The sequence below is a fragment of the Oxyura jamaicensis genome, chromosome 1 (assembly GCF_011077185.1).
Source record: "Oxyura jamaicensis isolate SHBP4307 breed ruddy duck chromosome 1, BPBGC_Ojam_1.0, whole genome shotgun sequence".
In the NCBI taxonomy this organism is placed as follows: domain Eukaryota; kingdom Metazoa; phylum Chordata; class Aves; order Anseriformes; family Anatidae; genus Oxyura; species Oxyura jamaicensis.
In genome coordinates this window covers 36558873-36584288 of record NC_048893.1, presented here as the reverse complement: position 1 = coordinate 36584288, position 25416 = coordinate 36558873, and the positions used below count along the sequence as shown (strand labels likewise).

At 39.7% G+C, this 25416-nt stretch overlaps 1 protein-coding gene across 1 annotated transcript in view; it reads right to left on the bottom strand.

Annotated features, from left to right (window-relative positions):
- Positions 1-23607, bottom strand: part of CAND1 (cullin associated and neddylation dissociated 1) — a 29397-nt gene extending 5790 nt beyond the window's left edge. The window contains exons 1-10 of the mRNA XM_035333314.1: positions 23438-23607; positions 19507-19650; positions 7518-7672; positions 5906-6029; positions 5228-5484; positions 5042-5147; positions 4424-4569; positions 3066-3358; positions 2236-2377; positions 106-1599 (exon numbers count right to left, since the gene is read on the bottom strand). Coding sequence (XP_035189205.1) covers positions 106-1599; positions 2236-2377; positions 3066-3358; positions 4424-4569; positions 5042-5147; positions 5228-5484; positions 5906-6029; positions 7518-7672; positions 19507-19650; positions 23438-23505 — 2929 coding nt within the window. The 5' untranslated portion in view covers positions 23506-23607. The remainder of the gene's footprint in view (positions 1-105; positions 1600-2235; positions 2378-3065; positions 3359-4423; positions 4570-5041; positions 5148-5227; positions 5485-5905; positions 6030-7517; positions 7673-19506; positions 19651-23437) is intronic.
- Between the last annotated feature and the right edge of the window lie 1809 nt (positions 23608-25416).

The following is a 25416-nucleotide window of genomic DNA, read 5'->3' as shown; positions in this document are numbered from 1 at the left end:
TCACAGAACTTAAGCAAATCATTTGCAAAAACAAAATATATATATATATTAATAGATAGAATAAGGCCATTTCCTACAACATATACATGAGTTATTACTACTCACCTGATGCCAAGTATCCCTTGAGTCGTGGAAGCAGAGTCTCTGGGTCTATTAAAGTAAGCTTGCCCAAGCATTCAGCAACAACATTCCTTGTACCCTCTTCTGCACATTCGCAGTGTTTCAAAAGTAAGGCCCAGATGTTCTCAACATATGGCTTGAGACCAATCACTGATGCAGAGCTAATTATTTCTTTCAAGGAATGAAGAAGAAGGTATTGCCTCTTAGGTTGGCTGGTTATTTCTTGTAAGACAAATGGCAGATACTCAGGAAGATTGCCAACACTAATACTGCCTAATGCGTAAGATGCTGCTGATTTGACTTCTTCGCTAGGAGAAGAGAATGCTTCTAATATTACAGACTTCAGCTCAATTTGTCCACTTAAGTCAATGTGATGCCCAACTTCCCCAAGAGAAAGCAAAGCCAAAAGCCGAATGGAATCCGTGGACCTTGAGTTCTTGACATCTTGAATGAACTGACCTACAACAGCTGGTCCTTCCTTAGGGCAGGCTCGAGTAAGGGCAGCCACACATTTGGCAATGGAATAGTAAGACTGCTTGTGAGTAAGTGCTGTGCTCTGAGAGTACACTGGACCCGTTAACATGCGGAGTAAATCCATGTAGCCTAAATTATTTGTACCAGTCACAACTAAAGCTTGGAAAAATTCTAGCATGGCACTAAGTGCTCCACCCTGGAGTAGAGGCGATCTCACCAGCCCAATAAGTTCGTTGAGAATGGACCCACTAATCTTTGACAGGGAGGAAGGGTATACTTTAGCCAGTGTTGTCAGAAAACTGATGGCCATCTGCGATACATGCATATCACTTTCACTAATAAGAGGTGGAAGCTCGTCCAGGACAGCATCAATCATGGCAGCTGTCAAGCTGTCACTGTAATTCTTAATTAAGATATCTAGAGCAGAAAGAGTACCCAGTTTCAAAGCTCGTTGGTTCTTTCTCAAAAAAGAAGCAAGAATAGGAACTCCTTCCCCAAGGATTGGTCTCAAATCTATCTTCAAAGGAGAACCAGCAATCAGAGTCATGGCCTTCACGGTAGTTAACCGAGTGATCTCATTCTTCAGTCTCTCTAGGAAGATCTGAAGTGTACTAGGTAGGTCTGTACCCAAGCTGTCACCAAGGCTACAAATGATTTGACCCATGCAAGATATTGCCCTTTCTTTCACTTCCTGATCAATGTCAGCAGCCTTTAATCTCTTGATTGTACAAGTAAAGAGATCTTTGATGTAAGGAGTAGCATCAAAGGAAGAAGGCTGGTCTAAAGGACGAATGACCTTCACAAGCTGTTGGGTAACCAGAAGCGCCTCTGATGTTATCTTGTAAAACGGGTCTCCAACACAAGCTACAACTGGCGGTACCAGTGCTTGAACATGAGGATGAAAGACTTGGGGAGAATGATTGCAGAGGATCACATACAAACAGGATAAAGCATCTATCTTCAGATTAGAAGAACTTGATTTGTCATTCAGTGAAAAAATTATTCCTGGAAGAAAAAAGAAAAATGTACTTTTAGGTTAGGGTATTTATATTCTGTTAGAACACTTCAAAATTTCTGAAATAAGATAGCTGTAACTGTGTCAGGTTGGGTGCAGGAAAACATTTCTTGAATGCTTCTAATCTTGAATGCTTCTAATCCACTTTCACCTCTTTATTCAAACAATTACTTTTCAGACTTCCTCTACACAGAGGACCTGAGCCATCTGATGGTTTGTGATGTCTTTTCTTAATTATAAAGGTAACCTGTACCCTTAAGTTTTCCAGATTTACTTTTCATTTTTACTTCAAAATTCAGCATTTTAGGCTCCAAAAGCCAAAATCTGGGCAACATTTTTGATGTAAGAGGACAGCGTTTGATCTTGCAACTAGAGGCAAATCAACTTTTCATCAAAATAGAAAAAAAAGTCAAACTTACAGCCAACGCTTGTTTCCAAGATTAATGGATATGCGTCACTAAAATATTTATATGGTTTCACACAGCAGCTGATTATGTTGCCAATTTCTTCAAATAGAAACAACACTTCAAAGCTTTTGTAAAAAGCACATTGAAGTTTTTTTGTATTTAGAAACTTCATATCCAAGTTGCCAGTAAATCTTTAGGTTAATAGTATGTTTTTCATACCTGGTACAAGTACAGGAACATGTTGTGTTAGGGCTCCAGGTAATACATTTACTAGCTCAGTCAGCATGTTGAAGCAACACTGACGGGTCTTCACACTTTTCTCCTTCATTTGTTTGTGCAAGGCTTTAACAATGTTGGGAACCTGTAACCATCACACATCTGTTAATTGATTCAGCTGACATTTCTTTCACCTTTGATCACTGGGGGATATAGAAGGCTAGGACACATCTTTCTCTATTTCTGATTTCTCCACAGAATCGGAATTGTTAGATAAACAGTAGGAAATGAAGATTCAAAAAGAACTGGTAACCATAAAAATAGCAATTTAACTTCAAAAGGTGAGATGAAACAAATGAAAACTAGGTTTGCACTAATAAAATTATATAGAGCAACAATTGAAAGTTTAGTCAAATAATTAACTTAGAAAAAGGAAAATGCCATTTGACAATATCCTTTTTATGCAAATAAAACATGTTGCAGCAAATAAAATTTTATCTTGATGATTAGACCTTTTGCTTATGTTCTAGAACGCACAAAATAACTACTTTGCCTTGGTACCGTGGCAAAACCACACAGGTCACACAACTTTTACAGGTGAGAGTAAAGAACAAGTCAGCTAAACACATTTGCCTGAGCTGCTAGTTTTAGTTTCCAAGACTGCTGTACTGTTCCGGGCCAGTTCCCTGGCTTACTCTCTCTGTTAGTACTACAATAATAATTTGTAATCTACAAATGACAGAAGTATAGCACAGCATATTTCAGGAGCTATCCATATGAACAGGACAACTTCAATGTGTCTTCAAATAGATAACAAAAATTTGATGAACAACCTGACTCTGAAGCATTGTCAAAGGTGTCTCTCCCTGCTCCATTGCATCAGGATCACAAAGCCAACTTTGCACAGGTCGAGTTTGTTTTAAAAGAGAAAGATATGCATGAAAGACATCTGCTTTAACATTCTCTTCACGCTCTTTGAATCTGGCTATTAAAGCAGGAGATACAGTTTTGTAGAATTCTGGAAGCATTTCGTGTCGTGTGCTAACAACAGCATCCAGACATTTAGCAGCTGCACGCCTCACTTTCCAGCTCATGTCATCATCATCACTATATTCATCATCGCTCCCTTGGAAAAAAAATATGCATATGTTCAAATCTAGACAATCACAGCATCAAGCTTTATTTTAAACAATTAATAAAAACACACTTGGGTTCTTTGTGTGAGGGACTCCAAAGTAACAGGTGGAGAAGTACGTTACAAACCATACATAAAAGGCTTCTGAACTGCCTAAATCTTAAGACTAATTATTTTCTCTAACAATTCTCTCACACTAGTCTTACACATGTATTTATTTAAGCTGGGAACTGGACAAGGTGGTTCCCATCACATTTACAGCCTGACTACTGATTTAAAGCATGTTCTTCTTTTTTTTCCATGACATAATCAAAAATGCAGCAACTACTAACTGACCAAGATTCAATAAATGATTCTATTCAGTTCTTTCTATGAATGCATCAAACCAAATAATACCCAAAATGACCACAGAGAACATAACAATAAGCAATACAAACTGACTTTTTAAACACTAAGGCAACAACTATGCAGCTCATTCAATCTTAAAGTAATGATAATGTTATGCTCTGGTTTCAGATTAGTTGTATCCAAGTTTTCATAAACCTTACATACGGCAAAGAATTTAGCCACAATATTAACAATAAATACCTTCTACTTTTCAATCAAAATCATTTATCCTAACAGAAAAACACTGAGTATGTTTCAATTTTCAATGTATTTGATTTTATGCATTAAGTAATGATATTTTATATACTGGAAGTACTGAGGAGTCTTTCCCATGACAAATACGTATTTTCAATTTATTAACTTACATGTTTCTTTCTTTGGTTCAATCATCTTAGACACTGCTAGCTTTTACCATCTCATTTTTCTCTTTCAAGTATTTTAAAGTATTTACTTCCAGTGGTGAATGTAAAGTACAAGATACATATCTCCAGAAGTAACATCCAGTACTTCTATTGTACATTTATTTTTAAATGTGCTGTTTTTAAACACATCTAAAAAATTGAATTCAGAAGTATACAAGCCATTCAAATACTTGTACTTATTAGCAATACCACCTGTTTTCTCAGTTCACAAGCTCTTTCTCTCCCCCTCACCAAAAACCAAACATACCTTGATCATCATCATCACCACCATCAGCATCCATAGCATTTTCATCTTCGTCTTCATCATCATAATTGTAATTTGGATCATAGGTAAGGTATTTAAGACAAATGTTTATAATAGTAGATACATGAGGATAAACTTCTTTAGGACATCTGCATAGTACAAAAATAAAAGCAAAGTTAAATTACCTACAAGAATTAAAACATTTCTACCTAGGAGACAAAATATCACATCTTGAACTCTGAAGACGTTATAGCCAAGGCAAGCGTCATCAAATGCAACCATCTGAATCTGTAGCTCAGAAAGGACCCAAGCTACTAGACTGGAAGACCAAGATATGCCTTTGGATATCAAATTTTTCTCCCTCATCATCAGTGGACAAGAAATATTGGAATACTTCCCCCCCCTCCTGTATGAATTAGTAGTATGTCTGGCACAGTAGACAGTTTATGAAGTGCAGACATAACATACTGCTTAACGTTTAAGTTTTAAGACAGTTATAGGAAGAGTTCCAGTTCAAAGCGTGCAAAAATATTTTGTACCAAGGAGACTAGCAGTTGACACTTACAACCGAAAAGTACACTACACATAGGCACGTGACATAGGTACCTGAGAATTACTTACCTCCTAACAAAGGATTCAAAGGCTTGAATGCAATACTCTCGTAGTTCATCATCATCTACATTACAAAACTGTACAACCAAAGGAATTATTTTCTCAAGATATTCACCTGATAAAAGAATATTAGCAAAGTCATTATTTTCATCTAAAGAACTTTTTAGTTACAGATAATTTATGTATTTTTCTTACCTATTCTATGACCTGCTTGCCTACTGATAGCAGCAATACACTGTATATAGGTCCTAGTTGTTGACATGGAATCATTTTTAGACAGCTCTGTCAACAGATGTTCAATGAGGTCAACAAAAACCATATTGCCACAACTCATAACCAGGTGACCAAGAGCAATGATGGTTCTTTTCCTCACAGCAAGTCTGGGGCTAGTCAGCTGGGGGAGCAGACAGGTCAGAATTGAAGGATGGAAGTTAACAAGCAGTCCTCCTTGCCTTAAAACAGACAAAACACAAACTCAAACCAATTGAATCTAGGTAACTTCGTTCATATATTCTACCAGAATTATTTTAAATATTTTCAAAACATCACAGAAATTACAATTAAGTTTTTAAAAGTTCCAAAAGCTTAAACACAACAAAGGAGCTTAAAATATACCTTCAAATCAATAAGCACTGAAAATTAGCTTAAAGCTACAGTTCTCAGAAGATGAAACAATAATCAGTCTATCAACCAACTTATCTTCAATACATTCATTTTTTTTAAATGAGGCTTCATCTGTACTTAATATCTTGCCATATTTTTTATTTAACTTAAAAAAAAATAATTTATGTTTAATATTTAAAAGATTAAAAAGATCAAGCTTTAAAAAGTATTTATCAGCATTCACCAGCATTTCGGAAGAAGGATGTTTACCTGCTCAGCATATCAGCCATGATATCCAGTGCCTCCAGTTGAACAGACACATCTTCTTGCTTGGCTATAGCACTAGTGAGACGCCCTGTGATCTTCTTGCAAACATTAGCCGCTAATGCAGAACCTGAAAGTACAACAAAACCTCAGCATATTCGTAATGAGAAAATACAGGTTTTAAACACCAGAGATCCTCTGTCACTATGAGAAGCTGAACGTAACATGAAGAAGCTTTCACACCCAACAGAACAAGCTTGAACAGCCAGTTGCTTTGCTAATGTAAAGTATTATGCTCTGCATTAGAACTGTAAGCCTGCATAGAAACATACTGAGTAAGATAACTTTAGATTCAGGTGAACAGAACAGAAAGGACACTGCTTTCGGCAGGGCAAGCAAGTGAAGACCAAGACAAGTCTAGAGCAATAAATAAAAGGCATACAGGTAGAAATAAAGGAGTAACTAAAAGGTAAGGGGAAGCACAGAAGTAGATAAAGCCACCTCTAAAGAACAGCTGTAAAATGAAACAGGATTGTAAAATGATTTTGCATAAGAAGCTATTTAATTCTACTTGAAATACTGCTGAAACACTTGAAAAAAGGACAAAATATATACCCAAAGTATTTTGAAATTCAAGTTAAAATTTCTTCACTGTATCTGCATAGCTTTCTCCCCCCAGCACATACAACTCCCCAGCACCGTTTAGTGTAATTTTGTGAAGCAGTTCAGGTTTTCCAATGGCTAGCACTCATCTTCATTTGGATTAAGTTCTGTGGGTTTTTCAAATCCTATTTTTGGAATGTAGACGTGTAATTAATACCATTACAACCTACATTAAATATAGGTTTTTTATACTGGAAGATTTTGCTGTCTTTGAGGCTTACCTCCAGCTGAAAATCTGGTTTTGTTTTGTGAGGGCATATAAAAGAATAATAAAAGCTTCAAGTGACTTACAAGTTCTTTCATCTCACCACTACCTGATAAACTCATCATTTACTTATGGACTTTCAGTAGAGGATGTCAAAATCAGAGGGTTTGGTGGTTTTTTGTTTGTTTTTGTTTTGTTTTTAATTCAAGAAACCTCAGCCTCTAAAAACTTCACGTCCAAAACCTTTTTAATCACTTCTCTATTCTCATTCATACAGTAACTTACAATATTTGAAAATCACTTGAATAAAAATGTAACACCATAATGATGAGCTGTTCATCATTAACATCAGTTTTGTAGTAAAGACTACCTTCATTTAAAACTGCAGGCAAGCACTGCATTAATTTAGCAGGCAATTGTTAGAAACATTAGGTACATTCCAAAATACTTACCTAAACTGAGGCAAGAAATCAGATCACTGAAGAAAAATGAGTTATAATCAATTTAAAAGTCTACTATCAACCAAAAAGTAAGATGAGATTTAGCTATGTCTACAGCCTAGAAACGTTCCACCACACAATTATTAACACATAAGCTTTTACACTCAATTCGTTATACCAATGATCATATACTGTAAGTTAATTTTCTACATCCATACAATTCTTCAGTAAAAGAAGTTTTTTAAACCAGCAAAATCTGCAAGTACAGTCACAGAAGAAACAAAAATATCTTGAATAGCAAACTCCTTACCGCTGGAAGCTGGGGGGAGTTCTCCAATCACAGTTTTAAGGCCAATGCTTGAAATGTCACGTAACTGTTCTTTATCTGAAAGCATGTTTGTACAGAGTGTATCTACAATGGTCTCCACTTGATACTCCTTTACTTTACTCACCAAAGGGCCAAGGCTGTATAAACAGAAGAAAAGTATTAGGCTTGTAACCTTAAATAAAACCCTCAATCCTTCATTTTATTTTACTATTTTATTTGAAGTCACAAACTTTTAGATTGGTTTTGGTAGCAATATAAAGCAGAATTTTTAAATCTGAAAACCTTCAACTGGTTAGGCTGATAAATTTACCTTAAATCTAGTAGCAAACTACTGTTTACTGTTTGTTTTTAATCCATTGGTGGAAATAGTTTCTACGTAATTGTTCTGCTTCACAATCTCAAAGTCTGAGTCCCTCTTAACTTCATCATACTTAACGCCAAGATTTATAACTAAGTTACCTAGCCAGAGACACCACTTTATGTGTTTGACCACCAGTGTCCATCCACACTGTTGGGACAAGTAAGCAAACCTCTCGATTACAGCATCTTTATTTTTCACAACACGTGGGTTCAGTCTGACAGACCCATTCTGTCTTAGGGTGCCTTAACTGAATGCAAACAGTGAAATAAAAATCAATGATATGGTCTTCATTTACAGACTCCAAACATCCCCTTACACACTTCACTTGGAGGAAAGATAGAAAACGTCACCAAATTTGGGGGGTTTAGTTATTCAGTTTAAGAATCATGACAATTTTACATCCCTAGCCAAATGCTCCCATCTGAACACTGAAGCTACAGGTCTCTGGTGAAGTCTAGTTCATTACTAAGAAGGACAGCATCCTTTACCACCTTCCTAGCCCAATCACCAACGTTTAGTGTCTGCCCATTGATAACACCCTGTTCCAAAAAGGACGTTGCGCACAAAAACAACGCCGCCTTATTTGGCCTCTATTTTCTTCCAGCACTAGCTAGTAAGTCTTCCACATCTTTCTTCACGCTCTAGGAAAGACACAAGAGCAGGACTTTGGTTTTATTGAGCTTTGTAGGAGCATACATACATCTTATCTCAGCTACAAACCCAATGCTGTCCTGTTGCAGAGAGGAGATCTAGAAAATCTCACAGACTTTATGTAATGATACATGACAAAAATCACAGCTTGACTTTCACCCTCTACATTTAGCTTCCAATGTAAGCCTGAAAGCACTGCCATCATGTCTCACTGTGGCCTTGGATGCTGCCATCCATCTGCTTTTCTTTCTTTTGTATTGGTATTAAAAGTATTCCCACATTCTTGCTGTGTTAACGCATTTTCTTACTGTGTTTAATTACTAGACAATACATGATCTGATTAAATCTATTATCCGCTATGCAATAAAAGTAGTTATGAAAAAGGACATGATTTCAGTACTAAGCAGATCCCATAAATTAATCAAAACTAACATCAAGAACCACAATACAATTAGTTTTTCTCTAATGCAAAAGTGGTACTGTAAGCACTTGGCAACAATCACCAAAGTTTTATCAGCAAAACAAGAAAAACTACCTTGTAAAAATAAGTTATTTTACAATTCCATTCACCTGTGAAAAGGCTCCATAAGAGTAAGAACTTAATCTTTTTCCCTCTTCATATTTGCTTACCTAGTTTCTCCCTAAATTTTTTAAATCACCTGCCTTCAAACCACCTCAGAAATGGAAAATAAGTTTTGAAAGACTTGACCAATTCTTTTAATTTAATTCCACTCCCCCCAAACATACTACATTAACAACAAACATGTCAAATTCTGGAAAATGAGTACTGTAAGCTGCTTGTTCCATCAAAAAGCAGTCGTTAACCTGCACAAGGAGTAACTTCTCTGAAAGACACAGCTCCATTGTTCTACAAGCTTCTGCACAATGACCTTGCCAGCTATTCTCCCTCTGTGGTGGCATCTATCACATTACAACCAATCAAAGCACTCTCACTAACGCAACATCAATACAAGAGGTGAGATGCAACAGGAAGCTCGAGTTAGTGAATTCTTGCAGGCCTTGGTTTTGGACTGAACCTGAGAGAAGCAAGGGCTGTAGACCAAGGAGCTGCATGCAAATCACACAGGAAAACAAGCAATGGCTTGACGCAGAAATGGAAACAGCAGATGGTCCAAATGGGGACCATCTACAGAAAACACGGGAACCATGAACTAGAACTCAGTCTTGAGCAAAGAACTTCCCTTGGTTATGTTTTACAGCTGCTCCAGATGTCCCATCAAGAAAATCCTACAGCCCGATTCATAGCAGTATCTCAATGCTTTTCCACCTATGACACATGCTTCAACTTGCATTGCCATCAAACTCAACTTGGGCTACAATAAGAAAGCACAGAAGTTTTCAAGAGATTCTGTATGCACCCTCAGTGTGAACTTTGAGTGCGATGACTTCTGATATGAAGGGCTCACCTAACCTGGTTATGATTTCCAGAAGTGGAAAGACTTGGGCAAGGTTATTATTTCAGAAGCATTTTTCAGAAGCTTAAACTTGTCGCAATACCATTTGTGTGTAAGTTGGTGCCCAACTCGCAGTACCCGATCCAAGCAAGCCTGTGGGAGGGTTCCGTCAGGTCTGTGCAGTCTTCTGCTGAGATGCCGGAGTGAGCAAGTAGCTTCAAGAGCCACAGCAGCCTGCTGCCGCAACCAACAGAGCCAGAAACCATGGATGTTTCTGCTGTTCACAAGGAAGGATCCAAATCTTTTTCTTTTTTTTTTAATATGCCCTTCAACACTGTACACAATGTACACAGACAACCTAACCACTCTACAAACCAGAGGTATAAAACTGAACCATATGGAAATAAGTGCATGAACAAATGCAGAAAAAGAAGCATCTTTAAGCCAATTGCAAACTGATTATTATTAGGACTACTTTAAAATATGATGCCTCCATTTTTTCCCTGCACTGAACTTTAATACTGCATACATCTGCTTTTCATTAAGGTTTATTCTAGCAAAGCTAACAGAGGATAAAATGATCTCTGCAGGCTTAGTAAACACTAACTTCGGAGAGCTGAAACCAAATTGAAACCCTACAGGTAAAAATGAACGAACTTGTTATCAAAATAACATTAAGTGTAAGGAAGCAAAGTTTAACTTTTCAAATCCATGTCACCATTTACTAGAAGTACATCGGATTTTTGAGGCTGCAATCATTTAGGGCTGTATTATTACTGAAATATCTGAAGTATGCATAAGTTTTACAAATAATTTCACCATCTGCTTGTAAAACAGATTAACATAATTAACAACAGAACAACTTCCAACTGGAAGTATTTGTCTAATCTAAATACTTGTCAACTGTCAAGGCAGGACTCTGCAGAAAGACAGTCTTCCCATGTTCAGAAAAAAAATAGTATTTAAAAAGTTGTAATGTATTAGTTTAAAATTCAGTTTTCACTGATACAAATAGCAGCTATCAAGCTTTTACAACAGCTCGGTCACAAGTTAATTTGAAACACACGGGTAGATAACTTTCTTCTTCCCCAGATTGCCCTTTCAAAGCATTTTACTGAAAAAAGATAAAAACACAAGCCCGAGACACTAGGGAAAAAGGTGGGATGAGAACTTCCAACTTCATAAATTTGAAATATCCAATGTAATAATAGAGTTGCCAGATCATGGTAGAGCAAAACCCTGATTAACAAATAGCAGGATGCAGTTCTAGCAAATGAAGAAATGCAATACATGATAGTCTAGTTGTACTAGATTACTGGAAGCAAGCAATCTAGATGCAAAGTATTTCCTTTCAGTGATTACAGCAGGGAAAAAAATGCTTTGGTTTTATTTCCTAAGATTCTAAGAGTGATTCTGAATTAAAAGAGCAAATTTCACATTAAAAAAAAAAAAAAATCATCTCACTGGCACTAAGTCAACTGTACAAAACGAGAAAATAAATAAAAATCAGCATGCAAGCAGAAATTCTGTCCAAGATATCTGGCAAGATACTCATCTGTCAATAAAGACTATTACTGTGGAAGAAGATAGTCCAAAATCTAAAACAAGATATGTCACTCAGGCAAAAGCTTACTTTAAGCTTAAATCATCTAATTCCCACATTATTGTATTATAAAAACCCGCAAGTATTTTAAGACAGAAAAACCACCCCTGAGTCTTCATGATCTAAAGGAAAAAGTTGCTGTGTATGTATTGAGACAAGCACACAAGATGACAAGCAAAGCAGTCTGTCTTGTTTTACTGGAAATGGGTCTGGAGTTGAAGTCTAAGTCTCCAAGAACACAGCTGGATCCTGGGTTCACCACTAGCTAATAAAACTGTCAGGAAGGCATTTGCAGGGGAACACGCCAGTGACCCATCACATTCAGAAGCAAAGGCTCGAGGCAACAGCATGCAGCATACAAGCACTCAAGTTAGTGTAGGAGCTCAGTACTGTATTTACCAAGACTGAGAGCAAGACAACCCCACACTTTTATTACCTTGCTGGTACTGCTGAGGAGACCAATTTCTGGGTTGTTTTAGCAGTGGAGATTTGAGGATGTGTAGCTCAATTCTGAAGAGCTGACAACAGCAAAATGTTACCTGCTATTAATTTTACTTGTCGACATGCTTTGGATTTTCTCACTGAAATTCAACTTGGCACTTTGGACCTTACCAAATTAACTTCTGAATGTACAGTCGAACATAAATTTCCTCATTTTGAAGTTGTGCATTTTACTGATTCCTCTTTCTGGATGAGGCTACTGTCCTTTTGACTTTACGTGGGGGAAAAAAGAATAGTCTGATCAGACAGTTTAGAAGCACCTACAGGGTAAATTCAAACCCATACGTTCCAAACTCCTCTGAAACTGTCTTCTATCCTGTCTCTGAGCATCAAGTTGTCCACTCCTGCCACAAAAGCTTCCAAACACACTCCAAGTTCCCTACACCTTTCACACTTCTTACTGTCTAGGTCCTCTTGTCACTCCTTTTCACCATATAGTACACACCACAGGATGATTGTAGGCCCTCGTAAACATTCCACCTGATCTGATCAGCTCTTGAAAAAGGCAGTGTTCCAACAGTTCCAACTAAACACCACACACAGATTTTGGATGGAGCTAGATGGGTGGACTAGGCTCAAATTCCAAGGACTGCAAGCCAGTGACTCCAGCTGGACTCAAAGGGCCAAGATCTACAGCTTTCACCCTAGGACAGCTAGTAGACATGGCTCTATGTGAGGGGACAACATACACCTTCCATCCCTAAAACCTGCTCTACGTGCCCCCCACTGCTGTTACCCTTCTTCCCCAGGTCCAGAAGTCACAGTAGCAGGAGCTAACTATCATCAAAAAAGCTCAACAGAAGCAAAAGGCAGCAAGCTAGTGTAGACAAGAAAAGCACGTGCAATACTTTGTTACATAAAGCAAACTTTTGCATTCAAGCACTACGTGTAACTTAGTGCTTGAATTAATTTGCTTTTTGCTAACATTATGATAGTAACCAAAGAGTAAGTTCCAACACCTTGGCACCAGTGGTCTGTCACTAAGTTAGGCAAACCTATGAGCTTCTATTCCAGTGGCTACACTCGTAACACCCTACCCCCATGAAATCAAAACGTTAGCATTTGAGGCACAGCACCTACATAAAAAGCCCTGGAACATGCAGTTCCCAATTACCAAGAGACTCATATCTACTCCTTTCCAGGCCTTCCTTCACAAACTGTAACCTGCATGGTTTCCTGCTCTCCTTACCCACCAACACCCTACTTGTGTCATAGAGCCTGCTCAAAGTAAGTGCAATTTGAGAATTTAAAAAAAAGCACCATAGACAAAGCCTATCTACCATAAACATGCACTGCAATATTACACTCAACTCATTTTTTTACAGCACATATCTTCAAACAAATCTGACATTGAGGCCAACTCCCCAGATTAGAACACAGACGTTATGATCGCCCCACATGCCATAAATTCAGGAAGATTCCAATTCACTCTTTATTTTGCAGAGCATTTTACAGAGATGTGGGTATCTTAAAAATAACTCCATAAAAACAACTTTGGTATAACATTTCTAGAAGGTTCTGCATGCAGGCAATTTCAAGAGAAGTGTTAATTGAGATACCTACCGACTGCTATAGGATGAAAGGCATAAAAAGAAGCCCTTTAAGTGCCCAGAAACAAAGATGCAATGGAACGGTTTCTCACCTGCTGCAGGTACGCCTACTCCTGCAGCAATGAACAGCGCTAACAGAGAAGCCTTTGTTAAAAACAGCAAAACTCGAGCCCTAACCTGGCACTGTCCTTTAATTGAGGGCCAGGGGGCAGTACGAACATCTTTACATTCCAGCTAACCACCTCCACAGCTGCTAAATCCCTGAGAGCAGGGGGTTTAGAAGACCATACCCACAATCCTAATCTGGTTGTGTTACTGCTTCAATCATGTTAAATGAATACTGCAGCCTTAAGGTAATTTTTGGACACTGGTCCAAATGAGGACCATTTCTCCCCTCCAATACGTAAGTCCTGGCAAGTTTGTAGATGAGCATCTACCAAAACACAAATTACCACCAAGAATTTTCTGGCAGGCACAGATACACCATGCCATCCCTGACTGCATCCCTAGAAGTTGAAACATTTTCTCCAGCTGCTCAAAAAGCTCTCAGATTGCTCCACAACCTAATTTCACTCTTCAACAAAGCCTCCCCATTGGTGGCACATCACTAGCTCCTCTTCCAGTGCACTCTGCTGGCAGCCAGCAGCTACTCAAAGCACCACTGCACTGTTCTACTCTTGCTGCATAACAAACTGTTTTGCAAGCAACACAAGCACAAAGCACCCAAACAGAAACTATCACAATTCCAAGGCAGGGCAATCATCCACAATAGTCTGGAGAGAGGAAATTCCCCGTGCATTTCAGTCAACAGACCACAGTCCAGAAAGGTGTGACCACAGAATCTGTGGAAACTATTTTGCATGCATGCTGCTTCATAATCCAACAAAAGTCTGTAAACAGAAGCACAAACAAGCAGATGTACAATTATGGAAACATATTAATATAAAACCGAACAACAGCAGCCTCTCAAAACTACAGCTAGCCTTCAGAGTAGCAATCCCAAAAGTCAGCAAACTCGCTCTCTATTAATCAAAAGCGATCTGGTTGGTGAGGTTCCAGGTGGCAATGTCAGCTTTCCTTTCACTGATATAAAGATCGCATCTCCTGCTTTTGCAGTTTGCAAAGATTTGCACAGCTCTGTGAAAATACACCTTCCACATCCTAGGCATCTGCAGCTGACACCATCTTTTTATGCACCAATGACTGACAGACCGTATCTCCACCAAAAAAAAAAAGTTGCTCCAGAAGCAAAAACACCTAAAATAATGGGTAGGATGTTCAGTTTTTCAATGTAAATAAAGAGAAACTAAAATAATCAGAGCCAACGCTGGTCAATTAGACATATTAGATGATCAGTTCAGTAAACAAATTTTTGCCAATGTCTGAAGATGACAAACTACTGAAGTGACATAAGTCACTTACCCAAACACTTGTAATTTCAGTCCATAGAAGGCATTAAACCAGACTTTACCTGAGTTAGCATCTTCATTTCATTATTCATTCCTGGATATTTTGCTTTAGTTCAATAAAATTGACATACCAATTAGGAAATACATTGTAAAAAAAACACCACCTTAAGCTTTTCTGGCCTTTCAAATCAGAAGCTCTCACTTACAGACCTTATTGTCAGCATCAGATTGCAAACTGAGCTTATCGAAAGTAGAAAATAAACTACAACTTTTCTTTTTTTTTTTTTTTTTGGAGGTACTTTTTCATTATTATTATTAAGTCCTCTTTGATCTTTTCCTTTTCACTGGAAAATCACATTTACCAATAATTGCATCCAACTTCCCTTAAAGTCACCAGCTCCTTCAGCTGTCTATGGAAATAAACAGCAACTATAGCTGCGTCTCCTTTAAGTTATATACATCTGAAAATAAAGGTGTTCATAGCATGCCCTCCCTACTTGGAAGAGGGATGTCATCTCACAACCAAATGTAGGCTGAAATCAGTGTGGCTATCACACCAACACATTTACTTACAGGGAAGAGTTAAAATTCACAAATGAAAAATAAATATATTTGATTCAAATCACCAATATAGCATGATGTATAACAGTGTATTACCACGGCATCCAAAACACTTTAAAGCTGCTAAACCCGCTCAGCCACACAACATATGTGCATCATCCTGCTCACATTAATGACTCACACTCGCAGCATCAGGCAGGGTTCCCTGCGTTGAACTACTGCCCAGAGAAGTCACACTGATAAATGGAGATAAACTACAGAGTGACAAGGGGAGGAATCACTGAAAGAAGTTACTTCAATCCCACTTTCCTACTTCACATTTGGAGATATATACATATACAATGAATGACTATTTATTATAAGTTTCAGGAAGCGTTTCAGCGTGAAACAATACAAATTCGTCAGTATAGGTTTTAATGGCAGAGTATCACACCATAAATAGCTACCAGAACGAGAATGCAGTTCATCCTTAAACTGCAGCACCGAACATAGAAGTGATTAATGGCAGCTTGGGCCAACAGAACATGACCAGCAACAAAGCACAAACAATCCACCCCACACTCAGGCAAACCACACTGCTCGTCTAATCCAAACGCAGGTAACTTTGGATAGAGCTACAGGCAGTAAAACTCCTGCCACCATAAGGTGCTCAGGGTACCATTCTGGACTACACAGACAGACTTAAAACATGAATGGTGTAAGAACATCCAATGGTATTTTTTACATTGGCTGACTGTAAAACAGCCTTTGATCGTCAGACAGAACAAAGCAGTCTTTCAGAAAAAAAACACAAACAATGCACTAAAATATTCTTAAGACAGACAAGGTGAAAAAACTGACCTAGTTTGCATCTACTGCCTGAAGTAACAGAAGTTTGATGACTACACTCCTTTCTCTTCTGTAGGGCCAAAACTTAGAACTGGTTGACTTAATGCAAGAGTATTAAATCAGTTTATTTATTTTCAGTTTTATTCAGAAATGAACATCACAATCATCTTGCAAGATAGTTACCCAAGTATCCATAAGCTCTCAAGCTGTTAAGCAAAGACAAACATGTTTTATCCTATCCGAAAGCAGTGTGATATAACTGAAAGGTTCAAAAACAAAAACACCAGTGTGCTTTGAAGAGATAATAAGAAACAAGTTCATCAGCATTTTAACCAACAGAGCACTTCCTCTCCAAATGTGAAAGAGATTAGTGGATAAGGCAAAATTTACTCGTTACTACACTTGCCTAAGAAAAAATATTGCTTTACGATTGTTCTGAGTTATTTCAAATCTTCTCTGTTCAGTGACATTAGTAATCAAACCTTGAAAGAACAATCCTCCTTGAAAAGATTCTGTCCTTTTTAAGGAGTGATCAATAACATTACCATTCAGTGTTTCCATGGACCTAGCTGGAAGAGGAAGATTCCCCAGGAAATTGCAAATCTTTCTTCCTCCCCAAAAAAAGCTGTCTCAAATGCAGACTTAGCAGCACAGAGCTTTCTGTGTACCTTTAAGGCACTCCTACGAGAGGGAATCTATAGTTGAATGGGTCATCAAGCATCAGTCTGATGAAAGTTCCTGCTGATAGTCTCTAAAGAGCACCAGAGCATTTAATTTAATAAGGTAATCTAAACACGGTTTATGCTTTCCTCAGCTGAAAGTGGCAGCAAACACGTAACAGAACTACACAAGTAAAGAACAGCAACACAAAATATTTTAAAACCAAAAAGTAGAGGAAAATACACTGGTCAAATTTAAATTAACAAATTAGGTTCCCACCTAATTGTAGTAGATGGAAAATCTAGTTTAGATCACCTGAAAATGCCTTAAACTACAGCTTAACAGTGTTTTAACCTCTCCCATCCTGTACCCTCACTACTGTTTCTACCAATGCTCATCTCAATATAGGAGGAGAGAGCTGAGGCAGAAGAAATCTAACTCCCCAAACCAGTCTACAACAAAATCAGATGCACTCAAGAAAATGGACATAGAGGGAGAGAACATCAGAACAGCACCAAAATTAGCTTAGACTGGCTTAAAACTGTGACAGAACAATACTGTGAGTCTAAGTTACCTGAAAATAAATAAATAAATAGATACATTCAAGGTACAAATTCTACATGAAAGCTGACAATTTCCTGATAATTTTTTCCATCTTGTTTCTTGTCCCGTTACAAGAAATTTAATGCTGTTCTTTAATGCTGCTTGGATTTTTTCTAAAAGCACTCCAAACTTTAAATTGATTCTGTCGTTTTAATTAAATCCAAGTATTTTATCAGGGTGTCAAAGCGAACTCTAAAAATGGAAGAATGGTTAATAAGAAAAGAACAGGGCATGCCCACATGCACAGGCAGCTATCTATTTTCCTCATTCTCTTTCCTTTGAAGTCTTTAACATTACCTGTACGTTAGGTCCAAAATCCTAACCTTGTCATTACGATTGTTACATATACACTGTGTGCATTAATCTGAATTTCAGGGTAACTTCAGGCTATGCATTGTAGATGAGTGCTGCATGTATGCTGTAACCATTTTTTTTTCCACACAATGTTACTTTACGAAAAGCCAGTTCTAAGCCTGAGCCAAGTTTCGTAATAATCTACTTAATACTTTTCATGCATGTGTCTCTTCTGACTGAGCGCAGGCACCCTGATTCAAAGCCAGAAAACTTAAGCTGTGCCACAAGGTACTTTGACGTTTTAGAACTTCACATTCAAAAGCAACGTGTTGGTTTGTGTTGTTTAGAAAAACTGGCAGGAGACATGTTTCAACAAAACTGCAACTCTTATAAGAGTAGTGAAAAAGTAGTGATAATTATATTACTATACAGCTCACAGAACATTAAACTTTGGCTGGAAACTTGCTACTCTCATATTAGATCCTCTGTGAAAGGTTTTAGCTATCACATAAAATATTTCAGAAGCCGAAGCAAGCATCTCTTGTAAGTATATAAGCAGATTTATGTACGCACAGGCTTTAATTTTCTGCTTTGTTCATGTGATGGGTCAAATTGTAAAAAACAAGCTGAAACAAACTAACTGAGCTAGTCACAATGTGAAACTCTTCTTCAAAGCTGTCCCAAGCTCTGCAGTGGTAAGTTTACTTCAACACATGCTTCACAGAATATGACTCAAGTAGATCAGACGAGATATTTAAAAAAAAAGAAATATTATTAAATAAAACAATAAATATTCTTACAGGAACACTAGGAGCTTCAGAACAGAGATGCCCTCCTTATAGGAGGCAAAAGGAGTCAGAACAACCAAGTACAAAAAGTCATAATAAATGTAGCACCTCTTCAAAGAGGTGGAACACAGCCAGAAAAGCCACACCACAGGTAAAGTTAAATAAAGGGAGGAAGAAAGGCCACTGAACCAATAGAAGCCTCTGAAAAGCAAGTAACTGCACCCTGACCCCATAAAACATCTGCAGTTCCTGTAAAGCATGTAAAAAAACCATTAACACAATATTTCAAATGCTAGTGAAGAGGCAAGTTCCATATTTGATTAAAAGGTAAATACACAGTCTTGGTTATGTTATTTCTGTTTGAGAAGGCAGATCATGGAATTGTAGTATTGGAGTAGTTTTCACTGTTAAACATCAATGTGGCAATTATCTATGAACTATAATCTTTAAAGTCTATTTACCATTCAAGATTTATCACCAGAGAATAAGCACATCGTTCTTATACCTTCAGCAATGACTGCACACTGTATATGTCCCCTTAAACCCCAAATGTTAAATAGCAACATCAACAAAAGATGGTTCTATAAGAAGCTACAATTAATGCAAACAACCTGCAAAGGTTCCTGTGTGGACAACAGATTCACATTTATTTTGCATAGCAGTGGTCCTTTAAGTTTTTTTTTTTAAAAAGCTTTATGTTTTTCAGTCAACAGACAATTCTTTACACCACAGAGAAAGAATACATACCATTTGACAGCTAAGTTCTGCACTTCTCCATTTTTATCTTCCAGTAATTTCAAGATCATCTTCACCACCTTTCTTTCACTGTCATCATCCAGCTTAATAGAATCTTTCTGTAGTTCTGTCATCAAGTCATTAGTAGCCATAAACCTGACAAAAGACAGTCAGATAATTATTGCTAAAAGGTTATATATGGGTCATTCAGTGCTCTACAATTCAAGATTCTCAGTTTCCACCTTTTGTTACCAAATAAACCACACTTAACGTTGGATTAGAGTTACCTGCTTTGTGATGCAAGCAGCATTTCTACTACTTATCAAATAAATAAGGAGAAAATGTCATTTTGAAATACTATTTAACTTTTAGTTAGGTCATCATCGTTCCTTGGTGAGGACAGCTCCACGTTTTACTCCCGATCTTTACGCTGTGCTCCAAATAATCGCCAACAAGGAAACTGACACTTTCCCAGATTTGAAGTAGTTCTCTCACTAACTACACAATTTTTTTCTTAAGAAGAAAAATTCAGTTTTTCAAACATTCTCCCACAAAAATAATAAGCCAGACATCAACGGAGAAATAAAAGTGAAGCCACGATTTATAAATTTTTAATTTTCTTTGTCTGTCCAGACTGACTTTTATAATCCAGACAATGGCCAATGATGTTCATCCAGACCTCAATCTAGGGCATGACATTAAAGTCTAAAATTAATTCTTGAGAGATCAAGAAAACAAAATCAGCTTTCCTATCAGTTCATTTAGTATTCCATACCACCGTCACACCAACCAACACGAGAACGTACTGAGAAATGACTTCCCAAAAATACTGCTTTTATGCCTTTCGGGTTTTTTTGTGTTTGTTTGTTTGTTTTTTACCTTCTGAAGTCTGTTTTCCAATCTGTTTTCATTTCCTAACTGTCCTTTCTCCTCAAGAGAAGTCATAGAGATGCCTTACTCAATTACCAGTCCCGGGGGCTCCAGTACCAATGCCAGCCCCCAGACAAAAATCATCTGTTAATTACACAGCTAAGTTAGCATTTGGGCTTCCAACACATCAGCCTCAAGCAGCCATCACTTAAGCTCCGGTCATCCTTGGAAGGTTATCTCCACAGCCTGACCTGCTCGATACTTTTTTATTAAGAATGAAAGCCAAGACTGCATAATCTTAAAGTGCATCACAAATGCCAGATGACTCCCCTCAAATAATGGACCCCGACTTATCCCGTCTTGTAACTCAGCCGCTCCAGTCTAACAGTCTCAAGGTGTTTCTAAGATAAGCGAAGCCCTCACTCGTTCTTCGTTCACTCCAAGAGCCCCGCCGAAGCAAGCCTGTAATCTGACAGGAACCAGATGTGTGCATAAACAGATGATGGATGTGAAAGGCACCAGCCTTTAAGCAGAGCAAGGGAAAAAGCTACTTGAAAAGTAAAGGTAAGGGGCAGATTGGACAGGAACAAGAGCATCTACAAAGCCAAGCGGCACTAAAACATTTAAAAGCCATCTCCGTGACACTGCTGTATTTACCTCTTTTTCTTAAACCTTAACAGCTTCCCCCCACTTCCTTGGGCAATAACTCCCATTTCCTAGCCCTATGAGTTCACATGAACTCATCACCTACTTGTGATGAGTTCCTAAACTAACTTCCTAAACTAAGCAGAGCTTGAACATCCTCAGCTCATCAGCACTTCCGCGCTTGGCTACCACTGAGGAGTCCTCCTGGTGGACTCCTACGTTTAAAAAATAAACTACCCAAACCTCACAGTGCCATGGGGAAGACTGGCAACTCTGAATTGAAGTAGCTGGTATTTAGAAACACAGTTTTGAGCAGCACAGATGTGGCCTTTGACCAACTTTACATGGTGCAAAGCAGCAGCGTATTGGTAGCTCCTCACCCCTTCTACGTGGAGCAGCCATCCTCTTCTTCCCACAGCCCCAAAGTAAACTGCCACCTTACATCACTGCCCACTTAGAACTGAAGTTTCCACACAATAAATGCCACCAACAATTGCATCAGACAAGTTAGCTTATCCAAAAAAAATTGAGGATTAAAATTTACTGTAGAATAGCTACTTGAACTGTGGTTTCCAGTCAGCCCCCTGATATCAACAACTCCACCGTCCCCCTTCAAATACGCACGGTCTAAGAATAAATACACTTGTAATTACCAGTACTGAGAACTATTTTATCCATTATGCAAATGCATGATACATGCCAAGGTTTCATAAAACACAGTATTGCATAACAGCCAGTTTGTAGAGGTCGATCGTCACTCATTTTACGGTTTCTAATTCAGATTTTAATCTATATTTTTATTATTTTTTAGTATTTAAGAATCCCAAAGATGTTCAAAGCTCCTGGAATGGGTAATCTGCAGAGCATGCTCTCCTGAATCAACTACAAAGCACGTTTTAACTACATGTAGCTTGGAAAACTACTTGCTACATCCTCATTTGATAGGTATAGCCTCTCTCTTTTATGCAAAAAGTTTTAAAATCATTGGAGCTCAGTATTAAGAAGCAAATCCATCACAATATTTTGTAAGACATCCTTCCCATAAGCACTAAATGCAAAGTTCACTTATTCACAGAAAAAAAAATAGCATGATAAAACTAAAAAAAAAAAAAAAATCAGAAAACAGTTTGAATCTATTTTTAAGTGTAATTTAAATGATTCAGGCAATTTTGGACTGCATCTTTTCAGACTAATCAGTTTTCATTATTTTTCTTCTTCTTCCCCAAAGTTTCTAGCCTAAACTCTCCTGGTAACGACATACTAGAGAATCGGAAAGAGATGGACATGAAAAATGTGTACAATTATCACACCTGTGCCCAGTGCTTCAACAGTTTTGTCAAAAGCCAACTCTATGGCTGCTTAATCACGGCCTGTTTTCTTTTACATTTTAATATATTAATAAAAGGCTGCTTTGGATGTCACTGTGTTCTTTAACTAGAAACTATGAACTGTAAAGTTGCAAAAATGGAATAAACCCCAAGTGTGTTTTATGACTTTTCCCTACCTGTATTGCTGCACTCTCTTTCACAAATGAAAGCTTCATATATGAATTTCTAGGTATGCACAATGCAGACAAAGAAATTTAATTATCTTTAACCTAATGGCTTGTTAGAGCTACTGTCTAAGTGTATGGCCTCTTTTTTTTTAGTTGTTTAGTTGTGTGGTTTTTAGTTGCTATGCTATTTCATTATCTGATACACCATCTTTTGCATTTTATCTCCTGTAACCAAACGGTTACTCCAATAAATAATAACAGTCTGGTGACAGATCCTAAGCTCCATAATATGTATTCCAGTCCCGCCTTCATAAAACTTACCTGGACTCCTCTCTCTGGACACACACACTTTTAGAGGGGTCCTACAAGAAGGCTGGGGAGGGACTCTTTGTCAGGGGGCGTAGTGATAAGACAAGGGGGAATGGCTTTAAAGTAAAACGGGTGGGTTTAGATTAGATATTTGGAAGGAATTATTTACTATGAGGGTGGTGAGGCCCTGGCACAGGCTGCCCAGAGCAGCTGTGGATGCCCCATCCCTGGAGCTGCTCAAGGCCAAGCTGGATGGGGCTTTGAGCAACCTGGTCTGGTGGGAGGTGTCCCTGCCCATGGCAAGGGTTAGAGCTGGGTGCTCTGTAAGGCCCCTTCCCACCCAAGGCTCTACACAGGGAGCCCAGCACCCCTGCCCGCACCCCGCAGCACACAGGAGGCGTAAGTGCCGCGGAAGCCGAGGCCCAGGGCTCCACGCTGCTCTCCCAGCCCCTCCGCAGCACCCCGCGGCCGGCGGGGCGCTCACCGGGCCCGGCCGCCCCGAGCAGGCCCCGCTCCTCCGGGCTCCGCGGGCCCCGCGCCTGCCGCAGGCGGAGGCCGAGGCTCCGCTCCTCAGCGCGGGGAAGCCCCGAGGCGAGGCGGGCCGGGCCCGGCGGCGGCTCCCACCTGAAGTCCTTGTCGCTGGACGTCATCTTCTCCAGCAGGTTGGAGATGTGGTACGAGGCGCTCGCCATGTTGACGGGCCCGGCCGGCAGCAGCGGCGGCGGCAGCAGCAGGAGGAGGAGGAGGAGGGGGGGTGGAGGAGGAGGAGAAGGGGGAGGGCGGCGCCTCCCGGCTCCGCTCGCCGGGGCTGGGCCTAGGCCTGGGCCTGCTGGGGCCGCCGCAGCCCCCCGCGCGCCGCCGCCGCCGCCCGCGATTGGCGGCGCTCGCAGCCCCGTGACGCCGCCCGCGGACGTGGCGCCGAGCGGGTGCGCGCCCGGCCCGAGCCGCCGTTGGAGAGGCGGCGGGAAGGGCGGCCGCGGACTACGAGTCCCAGCGCGCACCGCGCGCGCGTCCCGCCCGGCGCTGTTGGCGGGGCATGGCGGGAGTTGTAGTTTGGCTCGGTCGGGTGGCCCTGGCCACCACGAGGCCGCAGCTGCCCCGTCAGGCCCTCGCAAAGCTACGTTCAGTGTCTGACAGAAGTCAAAAGCAACGACATAAAAATGTTTTTTTCTTGCTTAATAAACGTGTGTTTCTGTCTGACCCTGATGCAGAAAGCTGCCCCAAAATGTGATGTGCTTCCGGAACGCCTGGGGCAGACTAAGAGATTTTTTCATATATTCACATCACTTAAACACTCATACCGTAATCTCAGCAGTAACATAAACACTCAGTTCCCCAGGAAATGCACGGCCTGGCCCCAGGGTCTGCTTGGCGCAGGCCAGGCCAGGCTGTGGTACTAGCATAGTGCCCAGCAGGCCTCCTGGGCCCAGGGGAAAACAAGTTTTTGTATCTGCAGCCAAGCAAAAACGCACTTTGTTACTTGTTTTTGCCTCCCTTGTTGCTGTACATGTCAATCACAATGCTTTTCTGGGCAAAACTTGTGATCTGTCTACGTGTGGGTGGCTGATAGGAAGTGGTGGGAGAACTGAGGAAGTGTTTCCATGGGTAAAACAAGTCAGCCTACTGCAGGCAGCCTCCTCGAGGTTCTGACTGAAATAAAAGAACATGGAACAATCTTAATCCTCAGTTATGCGTATGTACAGCAAAACTAAGGAACTGCTTTTTTGTTGGTGGTGGTTGATATTTAAAAAGATTTGAACTAAAAGCAAGATGTCCTTAAAATACGCATGTTTAGGTGCACCTTGCAGGCAGCCTTTCACAGCAGCTGGAGGAAGGCATGTGTTCTTCGTTAACTGAACCGAAACCACGAGTGGATCTGCCATGGCCTGTCACCCAGGCACCCCCCCATGTGCAAACAACTGTTTTGAAGACCCAGATGCTGTCGTTGTCTGGTTGCTGTGTTGGAAAGAGAGCTCGGTATGTATTGGTCTCATTCCCCACAGCAGCTTGGCGTCAGGTGAGTGCTGTACAGCAAACATAAGGGACAGGTAAGAAGGAGGTAGACAGCGTGGGGGTGGATTGGTGACACTGACGTGGATGGGTTACAGAAGGTGGGAGTAGTCAGGGGGAGGAAGAGGGGATCTCAATGAGAATTGGGGGACCATCAGTATGGGCAGGGGAACTGCAGTGAGGTAAAGCACTCTGAAGGAGAGGTGGCCCTTTCAAATAGGCCATTCACTCGTTTGACTTGGGAAATACTTGATTGAGGGTTTACCTTTGGAGAGGAAAATCATTTACTTCCTTTTGCTTGAACGTTTAGGCTGGCTATTCAAGGAAGCCAGCTGGAACAGTACAGATGAAGATAGGCTCACTCCTGACTTGTTTGTGACAGCTGAAAACAGCTTATGATGTCTGAATTGTGATAACACTGTGCCATGCACAGGAAAACTATGCAGCTTCTCTTTGAAGCACCAAGACAGAAGAAAGTTGAAATACAAATAGTTGTCATTTGGCACATCAATTCGTGTTTTGCCATGTGGACGCTAGCACCATTCTAAATCGCTTTGGTGACAGTGACTTGTGAGCATGTTACAATTACAAGA